Here is a 20,460-nt window from a genome sequence, read left to right as displayed (position 1 = left end):
TTTACTGAGCTATGTCTTGGAGAAATGTTAACCTGTTTTTGCACAGAATAAACATGTTGAGTAGGAAAATGATAAAGAACCTGACTTCAAACGTTTCTGTGGTGCAAGCCAAGCCCTGACCTTGCAAATTCCCAATTCTTATCACATCAGTTCCACAGCTCATATTCCAGGGTAATCCTCCCCTGTAAGCCTCCTCCTCCTCCTAGGAGGCTGGTGTCTTTCTTTGCTCTAAGGGCAGATTGCCATGGATCCACTCTTACCATGGAGGAGGTCAACCTGTCCCTAAACCGAACCCACTGTGCAGAGCTCATTTCAAATGAAAGCCCAGCCCTGGCGAAACTTGAGCAAATTTAGCCACCATCACCTTTATTTTCCTTTGTACTAAGAGTCATGAAGGGGTTGATGGGGTGTGTTATAAGAATGCAGAGAGTATAACTTCATGGTGAATAGGAGTGTGAAGAGGGCTTGAGGGTCAGAAACCAGATTTAAAATTGCAGCTTTGTCTTTGTCCTGTGTGGCCTTGGATAAATCATGTAATCTCAGGTGGACTAGAAATTGAATCTCTCTCAAGGGCTGTGTTGAGGATCAAGCAAGATGATAGGCATGAAAGTTTCACATAGTGGATGAATAAATGGGAGCTGCTTAATAAGCCAGAGTTATTGTTCTCCTTCTGATTATTGCTACTGGTTAATATTCTTGTCCTGATTTCTGTTTCCCTATAGAAGCTATTCTCCATCCCCACATGGAAGATGAATTGCTAGGGTCCATACTGGCAGCTGAGAAGTTGGGAACAGGCTGGGGCCAAGAGAACCTCTGAAGAACAGAGCCCTGTGCTAGTTAAGAGAATACAACACTTTGTATACTGAATTCTTTTTTGTATTGCTGGAATATTTTGAAGAAGGTGACACTAGCTTTACATATAGAAAGAAACCTGAGTATTTAAAGAACTCCGTAAGAACCAGCTGATATCTAATAGGGCAACACCGGTAACCTCAACTTACCTTCTAAAAGAATTTAAATAATATTGTGATAACCTGAGATGACTACATCACCCATATGGTGTTCTGTCTGCAGATGCATAATCTAATCTAGTTGTGAGGAAGTGTTGACAAACCCACAAGAAGGAACTTGGTATTAAAAAAGAGAGAGAGACTGTAAGTCAAAAATGTCAATGTCATAAGAGACAAAGTCTATAGCAGTATTCTAGACTGACTCTGGCACTGGGTTGGGGCTGGGAGGGGGGCATGCTGTAAAAGACATTAATTGGATCAATAGACAAAATTGGAATGCAGGCAGATGAGACAAAAGAGCATACACTCATGTATACACACAAATTCTCATATACATACATACACATAGAGAAAGAGGCAGAGAGAGAGAGACACCAAGACTGAGAGATGTAGAGACAGAGAAAGAGCTAACAATAAAGTAAATGGGGTAAAATGTTAATATTAGGTGAATCTGGTTAAAAGATATACAGTTTTCTTTATACTATTCTTCCAGTGTTTGAGTTTAAAATTGTTTTCAAATGAAAGGTTAGAAAAGCATCAGAATGTTATTAAATATTGCATGTGTATATTTTAAAATTCTGAGGCTATTTTTAGAAATGGAAATATTTTCCATGTAGACTGGAACATTGTCTCTTCATTTCCTCCCCCAATGAACCCAACAAAATAAAAGTGGCCTCATCAACAAGCAACTGATATTTAAAGTTTTCACATAGAGAACAAACTTGAGGGCCGTTACTAAGCACACGAACCTATGTATTAGGCTTGTGTTTGCTTAGTCGTTCAGTTGTGTCCGACACTTTGAGACCGCAAGGGCTGTAGCCCGCCAGGCTCCTCTGTCCATGGAGATTCCCCAGGCAAGGATGCTAGAGTGGGTTGCCATGCCCTCTATATTAGGCTGATAAGTATGGTTGGATGTGGTCTTTGTGCAAGACAGTATCGAGCCCACACCCATTTTTTATACCAACCTTGGGTCTCGGTGTATCTAGACCCTCGGTGTATCTAGTACCTTCTCACCTTATCCCATATTTGGGGATGAGTGAGATTTTCATTATTCTACTAGTTTTGTAATAAAACTAGTTACAACTTTGGTGGTTTTTCCTTCATTCTCCTTTAAAATATCCTTGCATCCAAATGGTTACCTCAATGGGAAAATCCACGGATATCAGTTGCTCAACACAGCTGTAACTAAGGAAATGTGAGGTTAATGAACAGAGATGAATGAACATTATGAATAACATAATGAATGTTAATGAACAGTAGGAAAAGCTCGGTGTGTTGACCCAGCTGACTTCCAGACAAGGGGCTAAATTGAGGGTTTGCCTTCTGAAGCTGATCTAGCCAAGCTGTGGGACACAATATCAGGGTTGATTCAGGAGATCTGGCTCACCAGGTGGGCCTCCATTCCCTCTGCATACCAGTCCCAGATTCTCCTTCTTGCGATGCATTCTCAGGCCAGAGGCCCTAATCTGGAGGACACTGCGGCTGTGGCAGAGAATATGCTGACAGTGACACCACTGCCCTCACCACTGAGTCACTTTCGGTTTCCTGGCTCTCCAAGGCTGTGAATAGTAATTGTTTGCATAAGATCAGTCAGGGGCTTCCCTCTAGCCGGGCTTCCTTGGTGGCTCAGCTGGTAAAGAATCTGCCTGCAACGTGGGAGACTTGGTTTTTATCCCTGGGTTGGGAAGATCCTCTGGAGAAGGGAACAGCTACCCACTCCAGTATTCTGGCCTGGAGAATTCCATGGACTGTATAGTCCACGGGGTCGCAAACAGTCGGACACAACTGAGCGACTTTCACTTTCCCTCTAGCTAGGTCCAGCAGAGGAGCCAGGAGTGGACTGGTGTGTCACATCAGTTGCCAGGAGTTGGTGGGTGGAAAAGAAGTTCCTGTGTGCTGCAGAGAGACTCACAAAGGAGGCAGAGGAGCGAGGGGGGCAGGCCTCCTGTCAATGTGTTTGCCTGGGTCAGGTCTTGAATGGGCAAGAAGATTGGAAAAAGGATTCTTCTTCCATCTCTTCTTCCCTAGGCTCCTCTTTCTTGACCAAAAGAGGGAGAAGGTTAAGTATTTTTTCAAAGGTGACAGATAATCTCCTTTTAAAACTCTGGAATGGTCATTTGCCATCAAATCTTCCTTTGTCTGGATCATCAATCTGAAAGTCTAATCACAAAATTTACCTCTGTGTTCCCGGTTTCATCTCCTTCAAGGTCTGTGCTAAGCCCGAATTGTCCCCTCTCTCCAATCTCCTCTGACTGTCTTTTCTCTACTCCTTCCCCAAGTCCCTGGGAAAATCTGCTTATTCTTCCTTTGGAAGAATCTGATTGTCACAGCAGAATTTTAACCTTTGTTCTTCCAGCAAATTGCGTTATCTAGACACTCTAAGTTCATTTTGTTTAGAGTTCCCATTTTGGATGAAAAGTTGGAAATTAAAAGCAGACATCTGTACGTGGGAGCATCAAATTCCATAATACAATGGGATAATAGCTTGATTCTAAAAACATAGGCTTCATTAATTTTAATTTTTGTTAATGTCTTATTTCTTCATTAAAATACATGGTTGACCAAGGAAGAGTACTGCAGTAGAAAGAAGATGGGTTTTGAAGTCATGCAGGTTTAGGTTTGGATCTCAATTTTGCCATTTTATTGCATACTCTTTCCACCCCATCTCCCAAATGCCAAACTTCCTTCTAGCTTAAATAGGAATGGATTTTACCAACAACCCAGCAAGGAGGCTGCATACATCTGAGAAGGAACTTGAAATCTGACCTCTTTTCATGCCATAAAGCAGGCTAATTGGTGGCCCTAAAGGTATCTCCATGTCTCAGTCCCTGGGACCTGTGAATAATACCTTAGAAGGCAAAAGAGGGGATATGACCTCACATGTTGAAAGCCAGAGTTCAGGATCTTGAGAGTAGATGTTTATCCTGGGATATCTGGGTAGGCCCTAAGTGCAATCACAAGTGTTGTTATAAGAGCCAGGCAGAGAGAGCTCTGAGACGCACACACAGAGGAAAAGGCCACGTGAAGACCAGAGGCTGACTGCAGTGATGAAGCCACAAATGGTTAGAAGCTGGAAGGGGCAGGGAAGGATTCTTCCCTGGAGCCTCCAGAAGGAGCACACCGCCTGCTGACATCTTGATTTCATACTTCTGGCCTCCAGGACTGGGAGAGATCACATGTCAGTTGTGTGGAGCCACCCGGTTTGTGGTAATTTGTTACCAAATTAGCCCTAGAACATGGACGCTCTGCACTAATCTGGGCTGGAGGGCTGAGCGCCTCCTCACATTCTCTCAGCAACCCTACCAGAGAGAAACCTGTGAGGGTGGGCCACTGCCCTGACAGATCCCTGTGAACACAGTGCTCAGACATTTCTCATAGAGCCAGGAAGGGCTGGGCTGGGCTGGGTAAGGCCCTTGGGAGCACCCTTCTCAGTTCTATTTTCTCTCGGAGCCCTGGGTTCCTCCTCATGCAAACGTCTTCGGTTATATAACTAAAGTCTCAGCTTTAGTAGGAGCCTCTGTGTTCTGTAGTAAATGATTTTACTACAGGTCCTTCCCTGCGTGTGGGCTCTGAGAGGGAAGACAGCCAGGAGCACGTGGGACCAGAGAGATGTTGCCATGGTGAGAGCAAGAAGCACAAAGCCAGAGTGGAGAGCTGTGAAGACCCAGGCTTCCTCCTCACAGCTTCATAGAGAAAGCCAGAGATGTGGCCTGAATTCCCCTGGTCAGATAACACAATCTTTGAGCCTCCCAGCCACCCTGTGAAGGTAGAACACTACCCACATTTTACTGACCAGAAATTCATCAGTATGTCCCAGTTCACGCAGCTGGGATGAGGATTAAGACTGGACTAGAGCAAATGTCCATCTGTCCCCAAGACCCTGGCATAGCATTGTCTTATTTCCCTCTACTAATGAGAAAAATAGAAAAATGCAGTTGGAAGGACTCCAAATCTACCTGATTTTGATCTGAGCTCTGAAGGTCATTGTGCATGTGTGCATGCTAAGTCGCTCCAGTCATGTCCAACTCTCTGTGACCCTGTGGACTTTAACCTGCCAGGCTCCTTTGTCCATGGGATTCTCCAGGCAGGAATACTGAAGTAGGTTGCCATTTCCTTCTCCAGGGGATCTTCCCCCGTCAGGGATCAAACCTGGGTCTCTTAAATCCCCTGCATTGGTGGTCAGGTGCTTACCACGAGAGCCAACTGGAAAGCCCAAAGATCATTATGCATTAGTATTTTCCAAGTGCTCATCGCTGACCATTCTCTGGGCAACCATAGGCCAAAGCTACCTGGGCCCAACCCCCACCTCAAAGTAGCTATTAAGACCAGAGATTGCCCAGGAAAAGAAATTTCTTAGTCTGTTGTCTGGATAGCAAGCAGCTGGGTCTCAGTCCCCTCTGTTACTAACTGTTCAGGTGCTCAGTCGCGTCCTGGAGAAGCAAATGGAAACCCACTCCTGTATCCTTGCCTGGAGAATTCCATGGACAAGGGAGCCTGGAGGGCGACAGTCCATGGGGTCGCAAAGAGTTGGACATGACTGAGCAACTATCACTCACTCACTCACTTAGACAACTCTTTGCAACCCCATAGACTGTCACCTGCAAGGCTCCTCTGTCCATGGGACTCTCCAGGCAAGAATACTGGAGTGGGTTGCCATTTCCTCCTCCGGGGGATCTTCCTGACCCAGGAATTGAACCCATGTCTCCTGCGTCTCCAACACTGTGGGTGGAATCTTTACCACTGAGCCACCAGGGAAGTCCCCTCTTACTAATTAGCTGTGTGATATTCTCACAAGCGGGCCTTGATTTTAATCTCTCTGTGCTTCACCTTCCCATCTGAGAAGTTAAGAGGATAGATGGAAAAAGGGCTTCTCCATATTTGTTGTACATTAGAATTTCCTGGGAAGCTTTGTCAGGCCATGTCCCTCACCAGTTAAATTGGAATATCCAGTGATAGGATCCAGGCATAAGCATTTTCAAAAACTTGCTAGGTGATTTTTATAAGTGACCAAGTTGTGTTTTTTTTCAATGTTACATTTCATTTAGATAGATCTGTAATTTTGTAGTGATGAGAAAAGAAAGTCAGGTCTTTAATAATCATAATAAAAAATAATAAAAAAGCTTACAAACAACAATGCAATATTTCCTCCCCAGCTCCTTGCCCCATTGATGGTTAACAGCTGGTAGAAGATGCAATGACTCAAAATCATAAATAAAAACAAAATAAAAAAGCAAGCCAACCCCAGGAACAATCCACACTGTCAATGAGTTTCCATATGTAATTCAAACAAGCAGTGAAATGTCAATCACTTGTGGAAAAACCATGGATTTCCTTGGTTTTTGATATGTTTTTCTTTTGAAGGTAAAATAAAATAGGACACAAAGTTATACATAAATGCCAATTCCATAAAGGCACTGTCGTTGCAGCAGTCTTACATGACTTCTAAGATCTTTCCAGATGTAATGTCTTTTGTCCACATCTGCATGTAAAGCCAGTGACCACTAGGGTTTTGATTCCCCAGATATCAGGAATTCCAGGAAAATCCTCTACTAAAGCACCAACCACACTCAACTTTTCAAGAGAAAGTCATTTCACCATGGTTTTGCCCTACAATATAATATTTAGAATCTATGCAATGGTCTAAATTTGTTATGACCTTTCATGTTTTTAAGAAGGTGGAAGGATTAACATGATAACAGAATTATTCAGCTATCATTCAGTTAACTGTTATTCTGTGGGTTGCTCTAAATGATACCCTGGAGTTCTAAAAAAAAAAAAAAATTAATGTAATCTAGTCAACTGGTCTTAACTAAATCCTCATTTGTCCTGAAGACTGCTAAATTTGAGCCAGAGATAGAGAAGAGAATACTCTTTCATATCTGGGGAACTCACAGTTCAGGGTTTAATAATTATAAATATTAATTATAATATTAATAATAATAAAAAAACAGCCACAATTTGAAAGTACTTAATGCATATCACCTGGAGAAGGGAATGGCAACCCACTCCAGTACTCTTGCCTGGAAAATCCCATGGATGGAGGAGCCTGGCGGGCTACAGTCCATGGGGTTTCTTTTCTTTTTTCTTTTCTCTTTTTTGGGGGGGGTTTCAAAGAGTCAGACATGAATGAGTGACTTCCATTTTTTCCTAATGCACATCAGGCAAAGTGACAGATGCTTTTCATACATTATTTTAGATTATCACAACAACCTTGCTAGGTAAGCATCATTTCTTCAATTTTACTGTTGAGGCAATTAAGGCCCAGAGAGGTCAGGTAACTTGCTAAGGTCACACAGTAAGAAGTAGTTGTTCTACAATTCCAACCTATTCTGCCTGTGCTATTTCCACCGTACCACAACACCTCTGGAGAGAAATGATTGAGAAATAAAGATGGAAGTCACAGGGAAAGAGTTAACTTACAAAGGTGGGGAATCAGGCCTACAGTGGAGAAATAGTTGTGAGTTGCTCACATGAAAGGTGCTGTAAGAAAATAAATATTATAAATTAATATTTTAACTGTCTTTTGGGCTCAGTCTTGTTAGGAGCCACAACACTGGAATAGATGAATTCATTATGAAGGGCTAGTTCTTCATACTCAGTTCTAGCTCCCTCAAATTAGCTTAATAAAAATAAACCTATTGTGTTCCTATTTGGATTACTTAACTCAATAATGTCATTTTTTAGCCAGTTTGAGGTCTTTGGGTTTCAGCGTATTTTCACTCTTGCTGATGACCATCAGTAGTACAAAAAAGAGAAAGGATGAAGTGGGCACAGCTGTAACAATCACTTTGTCTACAGTGTTCATATCCAAATACTCTGTGAATCGGCACATTCGGAAGATACACACAACATATGCAGAAGGTAATTGCTCAGAAATCTAAATGTAAATCTGTAACTTCACAAAGCACCGAACTAACTAAAATAATTCACCTGTGAAACCAGATGTAGCTTGAAGAATAAACACACTATGGCCTAGAGCAGGAAAAGGGGGGAAAAGGAATTTTCTTAATGAGTCTTTCATGGACCACCATTTTCATGGTATAGCCAAAACAATTAAATAACCAAAGGATCTTAGCATTCTGAGGAATACTCAGATGTTATTGAAAGTGGTTTAGGTATCAGATATTTTTAAAAAATCTTCTAAAAATATTTATTACACTTAAAGAATGGAAATTTCCTGTACTTATAAAGAGAAGGTGCATGATTACACATAGGCTGTATGGCTGAATACATGTTTTTTTTAATAAGAATAGGTCAATTTCACAGTAATTTTTTTCATGTTGAAAATTACCTCCACGTTGGAAATTGGAAATGAGAAAGATATATCCTTTCACTGCAAATAATAACATAAGTCATTACACAACCTCAGAGGAGATAATGCATCAACAGCAAGATAAATTTGGGCAACATCTATTCCTGGAGGGAATCAAGAGATATTTACAAAACTATAGCAATGCGATACTGGGTTAGTAGACTGAAATATATATATGATTTTTTCTTTTTATGTTACTTACTATAATGTATGTATTTTTAAAGATCTGAACAAAAAGCTAATGAGAATAAAGATGGTACTATCTGAAATAACTGCTTTGCGCTTGAAACCCAATTTTTAAAATTTGTATGTAGGAGCACTATAACAAGACTAACAGACCATAAGCTTGTTTTTCCCTTGCAAATGCTTGTCAAATGAGAAGTGAACATTTAGAACAGGTTTGTTTCCTATGTGAAATCCTCTTTCTACATCACACACACACACACACTCTCCCTGTAAACTGCAAATCCCTACATTGAACTAAAGATGCAAAGAACCAAAGAATGAGTTAAAGCAGCGTTTTTACCTTTTTGTTGATCAAATACAGATGGAGTGCTGAAATCCATGGTTGCCTGTCTCATCATCTACCATCAGAATGGCAAAAAGGATCCAGGTCTCTAGAGAGGAGAAAACACCGTCTCACACGTTACAGTCAACACAACAGTCAGATACAGCAGCCCCTGCCAGGCCCTCTGTTTGAGAATTCAGTGTGCATTAGAGCTGCAGGTCGTTGTCAAGGCAAATAATGAAAATAGGTAAATGTTATTCCTCTAATACCTGACAGGAAAAAGACTTACTTCTTATGGTCTCACTCATCAGCTATCCCCGCGTGTAAGTTATTATACACTCTCCAGCCCCCAACAAAGAGAGAGAGAAAAAAAGCTCAGACCCTGAAAAATGGTGTTCATGGAGGGCCACCTGCCTTGGATCTGGGCCAGGAAAATACTGGAGGTCACGGAGATTCAGCAGCTGGTGTGCTGCTTTAAACCAAAAGAAATCTCAATGGGTGAGTGAGGATTCACAGGGCCAAACAGAGCATGTGCAGAGCTGCCAATGCAGTCTGGATTCGGCTGTGTTCCTGGGGGAGTGAGAACTGCATTTGGGTCATGTGAGCAGAGTGCCATCTCAATGGAATAGCACGTAAATATTGTAGCAGGAGGCTGCTGCCCATGTGCTGTATGGAGTCGTTACAGGCTTTCCCCACTCATCTCTAGTCTCCCTTCAACTCTGTTCTCCAAATGACAGGGAGGATGGGGGAAGCAAGTGGCGTTTGAAAGGTTGCATTTCAGGGCTCAGATATCCATAACGATAAAATTAAAGCAGTGTGCAATCGCAAGGGTGTTTAGTATTATACGTGGTGGGGAAAAAAGCCTCAAAATCACCTGAATGTGTATCATTTGAGAAGCAGCTTGAATAAATGGTAGCAAATTCATACTCTAGATTTAAAACTCTGAAGTAAATCTATATGAATTTATTTGGTAGGATGATTCTATTAACAAATGGAAAAAGTTATATATTTCATTTGTTTACATTTTTATTAAACCACCAACCTCCTATTGTCTATATATAAATATGTTTATATATGTTCATAGGAGCAGAAGAAGGTGTATGAAGATATACCGTTAATACTGGTTCCCTCAGGGGCTTTTCCCTGGTAGCTCAGCTGGCAAAGAATCCACCTGCAATATAGGAGACCCTGGTTCGATTCCTGGGTCAGGAAGATCCCCTGGAGAAGGGATAGGCTACCCACTGCAGTATTCTTGGGCTTCCCTGGTGGCTCAGCTGGTAAAGAATCTGCCTGCAATGTGGGAGACTTGGGTTTGATCCCTGGGTTGGGAAGATCTCCTGGAGAAGGCAACGGCTATTCACTCCAGTATTCTGGCCTGGAGAATTCCATGGATTATATAGTCCATAGGGTCACAAAGAGTCAGTCACGACTGAGTGAATTTCACCTTCAGGGGATTGCGATTACAGTAGGAGATTTCTAACTTGTTCTTTTTCTACCTCTGTATTTTTAGGCTTATCATAATAAGCCTATTGTTTTATATTTGTTATTAAAACCCTGATATAATAAATTCAAAACAAACAAAGCTCTACATTCAAGACAATCAGATATTTGGAGAAGTCCAACAGTCACGTAGAAGATGCTCTCATACATGCTGTTGATAATGATAATTTAAAATTTTTAATTAGTGTGCGACTATAAAAATAAAAGCAGAAACCAACAGCCTTTTTCAATATACAAGCTTCTTTCTTATCTCTTGCCTCTCACATTTTCCCCATCAACACACTGTCTGGCCTCAGTTCCCTGTGACAATACTATGACTAACTCACTTTCCTCATATCAGCCTTCCCCCTACAAATGCCCTGTGTTCATTTTACTTTAAAAGCAGGCAAAACCTACTTCTTATAAATCATTACCCAAAATGTGCTCCATAGATGCATTTCTTAAATTTTCCAGTGCTGTGTGTCTTTTTTTTTTTGCATTAAATGTGAAAATCAGACTTTTGGGACTGAAGAGAGAATTGGTGAAGGCGTTTTGGCTTAAGCTAGCGGATATTCTGCTAAGGAGAGATGGCCTAAACTCACCCAACTGACTGAGGTAAAAGGAGTTGTGGTTACTTGGTCCCAAACACTAGAAATACTAAGGACTTAGAATAACTTCTTTTTAATTCATTTGTTCATTAACTCATCAATGGCGATGGAAAGACTACTACACTCCAGGTATTTTGACAGGCACTGATGATGCAGCTGGAAGCAAGATAAGAAAGTTCTCCAGGCTCGATGAACTTCACTTTGGGTGTAGCTTCTGCTTCTGGCTACACTGCAGGAATAGGGACTGGATTTACCCTCCAGTTCAAAGAACTAGAAAACTAAGCAAAATATTTGAAATGATATTTTTCAGACAGCAGGCAATGTAGACCAGATATCCCTGGGAGAAGAGACGTGAACTGAGTCTGATGAGTCTCGCTGGCTGCTTGGGGAGAATTTTCAGGCTGAGGCACAGGGAGGGTGCGGTGGATTCAACGGTGCCCCCACCACAAAGATGCATCTGCTTCTTAATTTTCAGAACCTGTGAGTGTGACCTTATTTGAGAAAGGGGTCTTTGCCTATGTAATCAAGTTAAGGAGCTCAAGGTGAACGCATCTTAAGATTATCTGTGTGTGCTAAGTCACTTCAGTTGTGTCCAACTCTTTGTAACCCTGTGGACTGTAGCCTGCCAGGCTCCTCTGTCCATGAGATTGTTTAGGCAAGAATACTGGAGTGGGTTACTGAGCCTTCCTCCAGGGAATCTTCCTGACCCTGGGATTGAACCCTTGTCTCTTATATCTCCTGCATTGGCAGGTGGGTTCTTTACCACTAGCACCACCTGGGAACTCCTAGATTATCTGATTGGGCCCTAAATTCAACAACAGTTGTCCTTAGAAGAGACAAACATAGTGAAGTCATGTGACCAGCGGTTACAATGATGCAGCCACAAGCCAAGAAGGTACAGTTGAAGCCACTAGAAGCTGAAAGAGGCAGGAACAGATTGCCTCCTAGAGACTTCAGAGATAGTATGGTGCTGTTGACACCTTGATTTTGAACTTCTGGTCTCTAGACCTGTGAGAAAATAAATTTCTATATTCTCAGCCACCAAGTTTGTGCCAATTTGTTACAGCAGCTTCAAGAAACTAACACAGAAGAGGGCTTCCCAAAATGGGTGCAAGTCTCTGTAATGTGATATTTCTGTGCCCATTTATATCATTACCAAAACCAAATGAAAATACAGACAATTCCATGTTTGTAAAAGGGCTGTTAGGGGCTCATTTTGAAGAAAAGTGTCAGAGTAGAAAGGACACGAGTTTGTTTTTTGTTAGCTGTGTGATTTGGGCAAATTATATGACTTTTTGAGCCTGTCTTATCTGTGGTGTGGGTACCCCACCCCCTAACTTCCTGTCAGAGTTCTTATTGCTCAGTCCACTTCTCAGGCTGCAAACATAGAGAGAATTTTTTCTGTACAACCAGAGCCAAGTGTAAGATAACATTTGCTTGTTTTTTTCAAGTGTGTTTTGAATAAGGCCATTATTCAGACATATTCACACACTTTTCACAGATATCGGGTGCCTGTGATTCAGTAACTCTTATCTGTAACGTAGGAGGAAAGAAAGGAGGTCTGGGTGACTGTGCAAAATCTGGCTGTGTGCTCCCTCTCCAGATTATCTCTCACCACTCTCCCTGTTCTCATATCCGGCCACACTGGTCTCCTTTCCGTTCCTGGGTCATGCCATGCCCTTTCCCAAACTCCCAAAACTTTGCTATTTTTTCCCTTCACTTGGAATGCTTTTTCCCCAGTTCAAATGTCACTGTTACATCGAGGCTTTCTCTGACCACATTTTCTAAAATAGTCTTTCATTCCTTCACCCCATTTGTCACTTCCTTCTTCAGCATGCTACTTGGTGGATTAACACTGAGGAATACCCTCACCAGGAAGACAGGGCTTTGCCCATGTACAACATCTCTCTAGTTCAGTGCTTCTCTGACTACCTATGGTAAAGGTTGCTATTGTTCAGTAGCCAAGTCATGTCCAACTCTGCGATCCCATGGACAGCAGCACGCCAGGCTCCCTTCACTATCTTCCAGAGTTTGCTCAAACTCATGCCCAGTGAGTCAGAGATGCTATCTAACCATCATATCCTCTGTTGTCCCCTTCTCCTTTTGCCTTCAATCTTTCCCAGCATCAGGGTCTTTTCAAATGAATCGGCTCTTCACACTAGGTGGCCAAAGTATTGGGGCTTCAATTTGAGCATCAGTCCTTCCAATGAATATTCAGGGTTAATTTCCTTTAGGATGGACTATTTGATCTCCTTGCAGTCCAAGGGACTTTTTTGGGTCAGAACTGTTCACTGTGATCTGTCTGTCTTGGGTGGCCCTGCACAGCATGGTTTATAACTTCATTGAGTTACTCAAGCCCCTTCACCACAATAAGGCTGTGACCTATGAAGGGGTGTGGTAAAGAACCAGGTTTTTAAATCTTCAAAGCATCATGAAACTGATGCATTAATAAAATATGATAAAAAATAATTTAAAAATAAAAAATGATTTATAGAAGGCAAGCCCCAATCTTTATTATTAGATTCAATAGGCATAACGTTATATCAATAAATGTAATCCAAACAAGGAATAATAAAAGAATTTTTTAAAAGTACACATTGTTCACTGAGAATACATTTAGTCATTAATATGCTGTGCCATCCAGTATGGTAGTCACTAGCTACATATGACTTTTTAAGTTTAATTAAAATTAAAAGAAATTAAAAAAATCATTCCTTCAATCACAGCAGCCACTGTGATTCAATTTTGTCATAATTAAAAACTTTTGTTCTTTAAGAGATGCAGGTGAGAAAATGAAAAGAAAAAACACAGGAAGAAAATATTTATAAAACATATCTAATAAAAGATTTGTGTCCAGAATATGGGCTTCCCTAGTGTCTCAGTGGGTAAAGAGTCTGCCTGCAATGCAGGAGACTTGAGTTCAATCCCTGGGTCAGGAAGATACCCTGGAGAATGGAATGGCAACCCACTCTAGTATTCTTGCCTGGAGAATCCCATGGAAGGAGGAATCTGGCAGGCTATACTCCATGCGGTTGCAAAGAGTCAGACAAGATTGAACGACTAACACTTCACTTCACTTCATCCAGAATACACAAAGAATCTCAAAACTTAGTAATAAAAAACCCTAATTTAAAAAAGAACAATGATTTGAACAAAGATGTCACCAAAGAAAATATATAAATGGCAAGTAAGTATATGAAAACATGCTCAGCCTTATTGCTCATTAGGAAAGGCTAAATCAAAGCCACAATGAAATACTACTACACACTTACTGGAATGTCTTTGAAAAGCTAAAAATATACTGTTTGCTGGTGAGGATGCTAGAACTGTGACACATTGCTGAAGGGAATGCAAAATAACCCAGCCATTTTAGAAAACAGTTTGACTATTTCTTAAAAAGTAAACATAAATATGGCCCAGATATTCAAGTCCCTGGCATTTACTTAAGAAAAACAAAAACATATGTTTTCACAAATACCTATATGTGAGTGTTTATAGCACTTTATTTTCACCTCAAACTGGAAACAGCTCAAACATTCAACAACCAGTAAATGAATGAACAAGCTATGGTACACCCATATCCTGGAATACTACTCAGCAATGAAAACGAATTAAGTCCTTATACATGCAAAGAATGAGTGAATCTTAAATGCACTTGACTGAGTGAAAAAAGCCTGATTCAAAACACTACATTCTGCATATTTCCACTTGTAAGGAATCCTTGTAAAAGATACAGAGACAATAGAAATCAGAGGGGTGCTTTCCATATGGGAGGGAAAGGGACAAAAGGTTCAAAGGGACCAGAAAGGACTTTTGCAGTGATAGAAATACTCTCTATCTTAATTATGGTGATAGTTATACACTCTCTATTCACTTGACAAACTCAGAGAAATAAACATTTCAATAGGGTGAATATTGCTAAATCATATCTCAACAAACCTCAAAGAATAAACAATATAAAATACATTTCTGTAATTTAAATAATAATGTTATCCTAAAATGTTTTAAAACACACTTGTAAAATTCAAACGAATGAAAATAGCAAGTTTTAAAAATAAATAAGTGTGAAGAAAACATAGGTAGTACTCTCTTTGATAAAGGTCATAGTAATACTGTTTTAGCTTTCTCTCTTCAGGCAAAGGAAACCAAAGCAAAATCAAACAAATGGGAATATCCAAACTAAAAATCTTTTGCACAGTGAAGGAAACTATCAAAAAAGGAAAAGGTTATCTCACTGTATGGGAGAAGATACTTGCAAAAAATATATCTAAGTGATTAATTTCCAAAATATTCAAAGAACTCATACAACTCAACATAAAAAAAAAAATCAAATAACTTGACTTAAAAATGGCAGAGGATCTAAACAGACATTTTTCCAAAGAAGACATACAGATAACCAACTGTCACATGAAGGTGTTTAATATAACTAATCATCAGAGAAATGCAAATGAAAACCACAATGAGATAACACCTCACATCTGTCAGAATGACTATTACCCAAACGGCAGTAAGTAACAAATGTTGGTGAGTATATGTAAGAAAGGAAACTCTTGTGCACTATTGGTGGGAAGGTTAATTGATATAGCCACTGTGGAAAACAGTATGGAGATTCCTTGAAAATTAAAAATAGAGCTACCTTCAGTTCAGTTCAGTCACTCAGTCGTGTCTGACTCTTTACTCGCCCATGGACTGCCATATAATCTAGCAATTTCACTCTTGGGTATTTATCTGAAGGAAAGAACCTCACTAATTTGAAAAGATACATGCACCCCTGTGTTCATTGCATAGCCAAGATATGGAACTAAATGGCAACCCACTCCAGTATTCTTGCCTGGAAAATCCCATGAATGGAGGAGCCTGGTAGGCTACAGTTCACGGGGTTACAAAGAGTCAGACATGACTGAGTGACTTCACTTTCACTTTCACTTTTCAAGTGTCCATCAATAGGTGGATGGGTAAAGAAGATATAGATGCAGAATGAGATATTACTTAGCCATGAAAACCGAACTCTTGTCATTTGAGACAGCATGATGGACTGGGAGGGTACTGTGCTAAGTTAAATAAGTCATACAGAAGTATAAATAATATATTGATTTCACTTATACATGGGATCTAAAAAACAAAACAAATGAACAAACATAATAAAACAGAGACTCATAGATACAGAAAACAAAGAGATGGTTGCCAGAGAAGAAAGAAAAATAGATAAGTGCTTATTTTTCTTAGATTTATATACACATTTAGATTGTAGTTAACAAACTAACCTTAAAATATCATGTATTTACCACTATCCTACTGTGTGTGACTTTCCATACCAGTGTGAGAGAGCACCCAAAACGGTCTACACCATGATCATGGAGAGAAGCCCCTTACCACAGGCTTGGAGATGTGGCAATGTTTAATTGCTACAGCCATTTCTAAATGGTTATGTTTATAAGTACTCTCAATTTTTTAGCGTATCTTGTATTGAACTGGTGACAAGCCAGGCTAGCACCAGTGGGGGCTCAGACTTTGCATAAGTTTGGTTTAAATTTCTCTTCCTTTGACTCTTACCACGATGGCTTCTTCCTACCATCCAGGTCTCAGCTCAGAGAGGCCTTACCCAAACTCTAAATTCTATGTAAGCTGACTCCTTGCCCAGCTCCAATAGCAGTTAATAAAATGTCTTCATTTTCCCTTCTGTGACTGCCACTATCAGTAATTACTGTGCATTTCATTATGTCTTCATTATCCATATCCCTGAGCTGTCATTTCCCAGACTTCTCAGCATGCTTCAATGGACTTTCAAATGCCTGAGTCTACATCCTGGCCTGAGGGCATTTTTCCAGAATGCTGAAGGCCACTTTGCCAGCTCTGGGGGTTAGGCCAGAAATACCAGGGAGCTATTCATTCCCTCCCCCAACCCACAGTGGCCCTCAACCAGTGACTCTTGGGAGCTGGTCTATAAGCTCTAGCTGCTTTGCTTTTAGATGTAATGATTCTGACATGTGCTGTTTCACACCATTTCCCAACATTTCCCTTTACAGATTAAGCTCTGCTGCCACCTGCAATAACTGATTTAATAACATTCTTTTTATGGGCTGCCATTCCCCTCCTGTATGACATCCACCCATCCACCTTTCCTTCTCATTTCCTTCTTATTTCTCAATAAGTCACTTGCATTGGAATAACTGTCCCAGGATCTTCTTTTGGGAAAACTCATATTAAAGACATTTCTCCAGTAGAGGATGAACTTCATAAAGACCCTCGTCTACTTTGTCCACGTGTGACCCAGTCCAGCTGAGTGAGGCACAAAGGCAGTGCTAAAAAATATTTAGTGAATGAAGGACTTTATTAGTGGACTTCCCTTGCCAAAGTCGATGACTTGTTCATTGACAATGTTGCATTAGAATTCAATTAACCATTGCATATTGGAATACTTTCTTACTAAGAACTTTCTGGTGAGTTCTTCTGATATCCTTGACAGTTTCCTGTGTAAACAAAAAACCATGTATTTGTGAATTTCAGATGTGCTGCCATATTTCAATAATATTCTGATAGTGTTGTAAACTGAGGGTGAACTTCCAGAGAGGTTTCAGGTATTCCTACATTTTATTCAGGTGAAACCAGAGCCTTCACTGGGATAAGCTCAAGTTAAGGAAGTGGGAGCTACAATGGCAGCATGCAGGCAGTGACGGGCCTGGGTATCAGACAGCCCTGAGTTTAAGTTCCAGCTCAGCACATTTCTAGCTTTGTGATATCAAGCAAATTACTTAACCACAGTTATGAATGAGGACAAAAAATATTTATCTCATAGGATTGTTGTAAGAATTAAAACCCAATAAAGTATGCAAAGTGCAATTGTGAGAAATTGGGATTATGCATTTGTTTTAAAGAAATTTGTTGAAGTCACTTACCTATTTTACTGAAAAATGCCCTTAGGTTTATTTCTGATTTTAGAAAGATATGCATAGCCTTTTTTTCTGGTTAAGTAAAAGCAGACCAAGGAAATCAGTAGGTTAATTATTCATAAGACTAACAAAGTCAATCTCTTAAAACAAACATTGTTACAACCGTAAGGGACCAAATGTAGTTCTCCACCACAAACTTTCTAAAATTTATAAATTCTTGTAACAAATAAAAGGTTGTAAAGTCAGAAGTCCTTGGATCTATCAATATGAACTTTCAATATTTTATCATGTTTTCCTGTACTGAACAGACTCTATAATGCCAAGGTGACAGGTAAGTGTAGCTTAAACTTAAATATTTTTTGATAACTGGCATGTAATTTTTTTGAAACTCTTTGTTTTGAAATTGACTTAAAGGCCAATAACTAACCAGTACTTAACATTCTCAAAGAAGTTCAGTCAATATCTTCTTTATTTAAAACTTATCATTAAGATTCATGATATATAATTTTAATTAAAATTTTAATCAATACTGACTGAAATAATTCAGATTTTTTCATGTTTCTACAGTACTTGCTATCAACTGAATACTTATGGTCCCCCAAATTTTGTATGTTGAAACCCAGTCCCCAGTATGGTGCTGTTAGAAGGAAGGGTCTTTGGATGGTAATTAGATTATGAGGGTGGAGCCTGCATAAATAGGATTAGTGCTCTTACAAAGACTGTTTTTTTTTTTAAATTTCAATTAATTCTTCAGTTCAGTTCAGTCGCTCAGTCGTGTCTGACTCTTTGTGACCCCATGAATCGCAGCATGCCAGGCCTCCCTGTCCAACACAAACTCCCGGAGTTTACTCAAACTCATGCCCATCGAGTCGGTGATGCCATCCAGCCATCTCATCCTCTGTCGTCCCCTTCTCCTCCTGTCCCCAATCCCTCCCAGCATCAGGGTCTTTTCCAATGAGTCAACTCTTCACATCAGGTGGCCAAAGTACTGGAGTTTCAGCTTCAGCATCAGACCTTCCAATGAACACCCAGGACTGATCTCCTTTAGGATGGACTGGTTGGATCTCCTTGCAGTCCAAGGGACTCTCAAGAGTCTTCTCCAACACCACAGTTCAAAAGCATCAATTTTTCGGCACTCAGCTTTCTTCACAGTCCAACTCTGACATCCATACATGACCACTGGAAAAACCATAGCCTTGACCAGACAGACCTTTGTTGGCAAAGTAATGTCTTTGCTTTTTAATATGCCGTCTAGGTTGGTCATAACTATCCTTCCAAGGAGTAAGCATCTTTTAATTTCATGGCTGCAGTCACCATCTGCAGTGATTTTGGAGCCCCAAAAATAAAAGTCTGACACTGTTTCCACTGTCTCCCCATCTATTTCCCATGAGGTGATGGGACCAGATGCCATGATCTTAGTTTTTTGAATGTTAAGCTTTAAGCCAACTTTTTCACTCTCCTCTTTCACTTTCATCAAGAGGCTTTTTAGTTCCTCTTCACTCTCTGCCATAAGGGTGGTGTCATCGCATATCTGAGGTTATTGATATTTCTCCCGGCAATCTTGATTCCAGCCTGTGCTTCTTCCAGCCCAGCATTTCTCATGATGTACTCTGCATATAAGTTAAATAAGCAGGTGACGTGTATACATATTACGCATATACGTAAATATACAGCCTTGACGTACTCCTTTTCCTATTTGGAACCAGTCTGTTGTTCCATGTCCAGTTCTAACTGTTGCTTCCTGACCTGCATACAGGTTTCTCAAGAGGCAGGTCATGTGGTCTGGTATTCCCATCTCTTTCAGAATTTTCCACAGTTTATTGTGATCCACACAGTCGAAGGCTTTGGCATAGTCAATAAAGCAGAAATAGATGTTTTTCTGGAATTCTCTTGCTTTTTCGATGATCCAGCAGATGTTGTCAATTTGTTCTCTGGTTCCTCTGCCTTTTCTAAAAACCAGCTTGAACATCCGGAAGTTCTCGGTTCACGTATTACTGAAGCCTGGCTTGGAGAATTTTGAGCATTACTTTACTAGCGTGTGAGATGATTGCAATTGTGCGGTAGTTTGAACATTCTTTGGGATTGCCTTTCTTAGGGATTGGAATGAAAACTGACCTTTTCCAGTCCTGTGGCCACTGCTGAATTTTTCAAATTTGCTGGCATATTGAGTTCAGCACTTTCACAGCATCTTCTTTCAGGATTTGAAATAGCTCAACTGGAATTCCATCACATCCACTAGCTTTGTTTGTAGTGATGCTTTCTAAGGCCCACTTGACTTCACATTCCAGGATGTCTGGCTCTAGGTGAGTGATCACACCATTGTGATTATCTGGGTCATGAAGATCTTTTTGTACAGTTCCTCTGTGTATTCTTGCTACCTCTTCTTAGTATCTTCTGCTTCTGTTAGGTCCATACCATCTGTCCTTTATTGAGCCCATCTTTGCGTGAAATGTTCCCTTGGTATCTCTAATTTTCTTGAACAGATCTCTAGTCTTTCCCATTCTGTTGTTTTCCTCTATTTCTTTGCATCGATTGCTGAGGAAGGCTTTCTTATCTCTCCTGGCTATCCTTTGGAACTCTGCATTCAAATGGGAATATCTTTCCTTTTCTCCTTTGCTTTTCGCTTCTCTTCATTTCACAGCTAATTGTAAGG

General features: G+C 40.4%; 1 protein-coding gene across 4 annotated transcripts in view; it reads right to left on the bottom strand.

Annotated features, from left to right (window-relative positions):
- The window catches only part of ANKRD55 (ankyrin repeat domain 55), a 189,369-nt gene that overhangs the window by 93,649 nt on the left and 75,260 nt on the right, over positions 1-20,460 (bottom strand). For all 4 annotated transcript variants that reach the window (XM_043489143.1, XM_043489146.1, XM_043489144.1 and 1 more), the window contains one exon: positions 8,849-8,939. In XM_043489143.1, the coding sequence (XP_043345078.1) occupies positions 8,849-8,906 (58 nt within the window). In that variant the 5' untranslated portion in view covers positions 8,907-8,939. The remainder of the gene's footprint in view (positions 1-8,848; positions 8,940-20,460) is intronic.

This window comes from Cervus canadensis, chromosome 16 (genome assembly GCF_019320065.1).
Source record: "Cervus canadensis isolate Bull #8, Minnesota chromosome 16, ASM1932006v1, whole genome shotgun sequence".
Classification (NCBI taxonomy): domain Eukaryota; kingdom Metazoa; phylum Chordata; class Mammalia; order Artiodactyla; family Cervidae; genus Cervus; species Cervus canadensis.
This window is presented reverse-complemented; position numbering and strand designations above follow the sequence as displayed.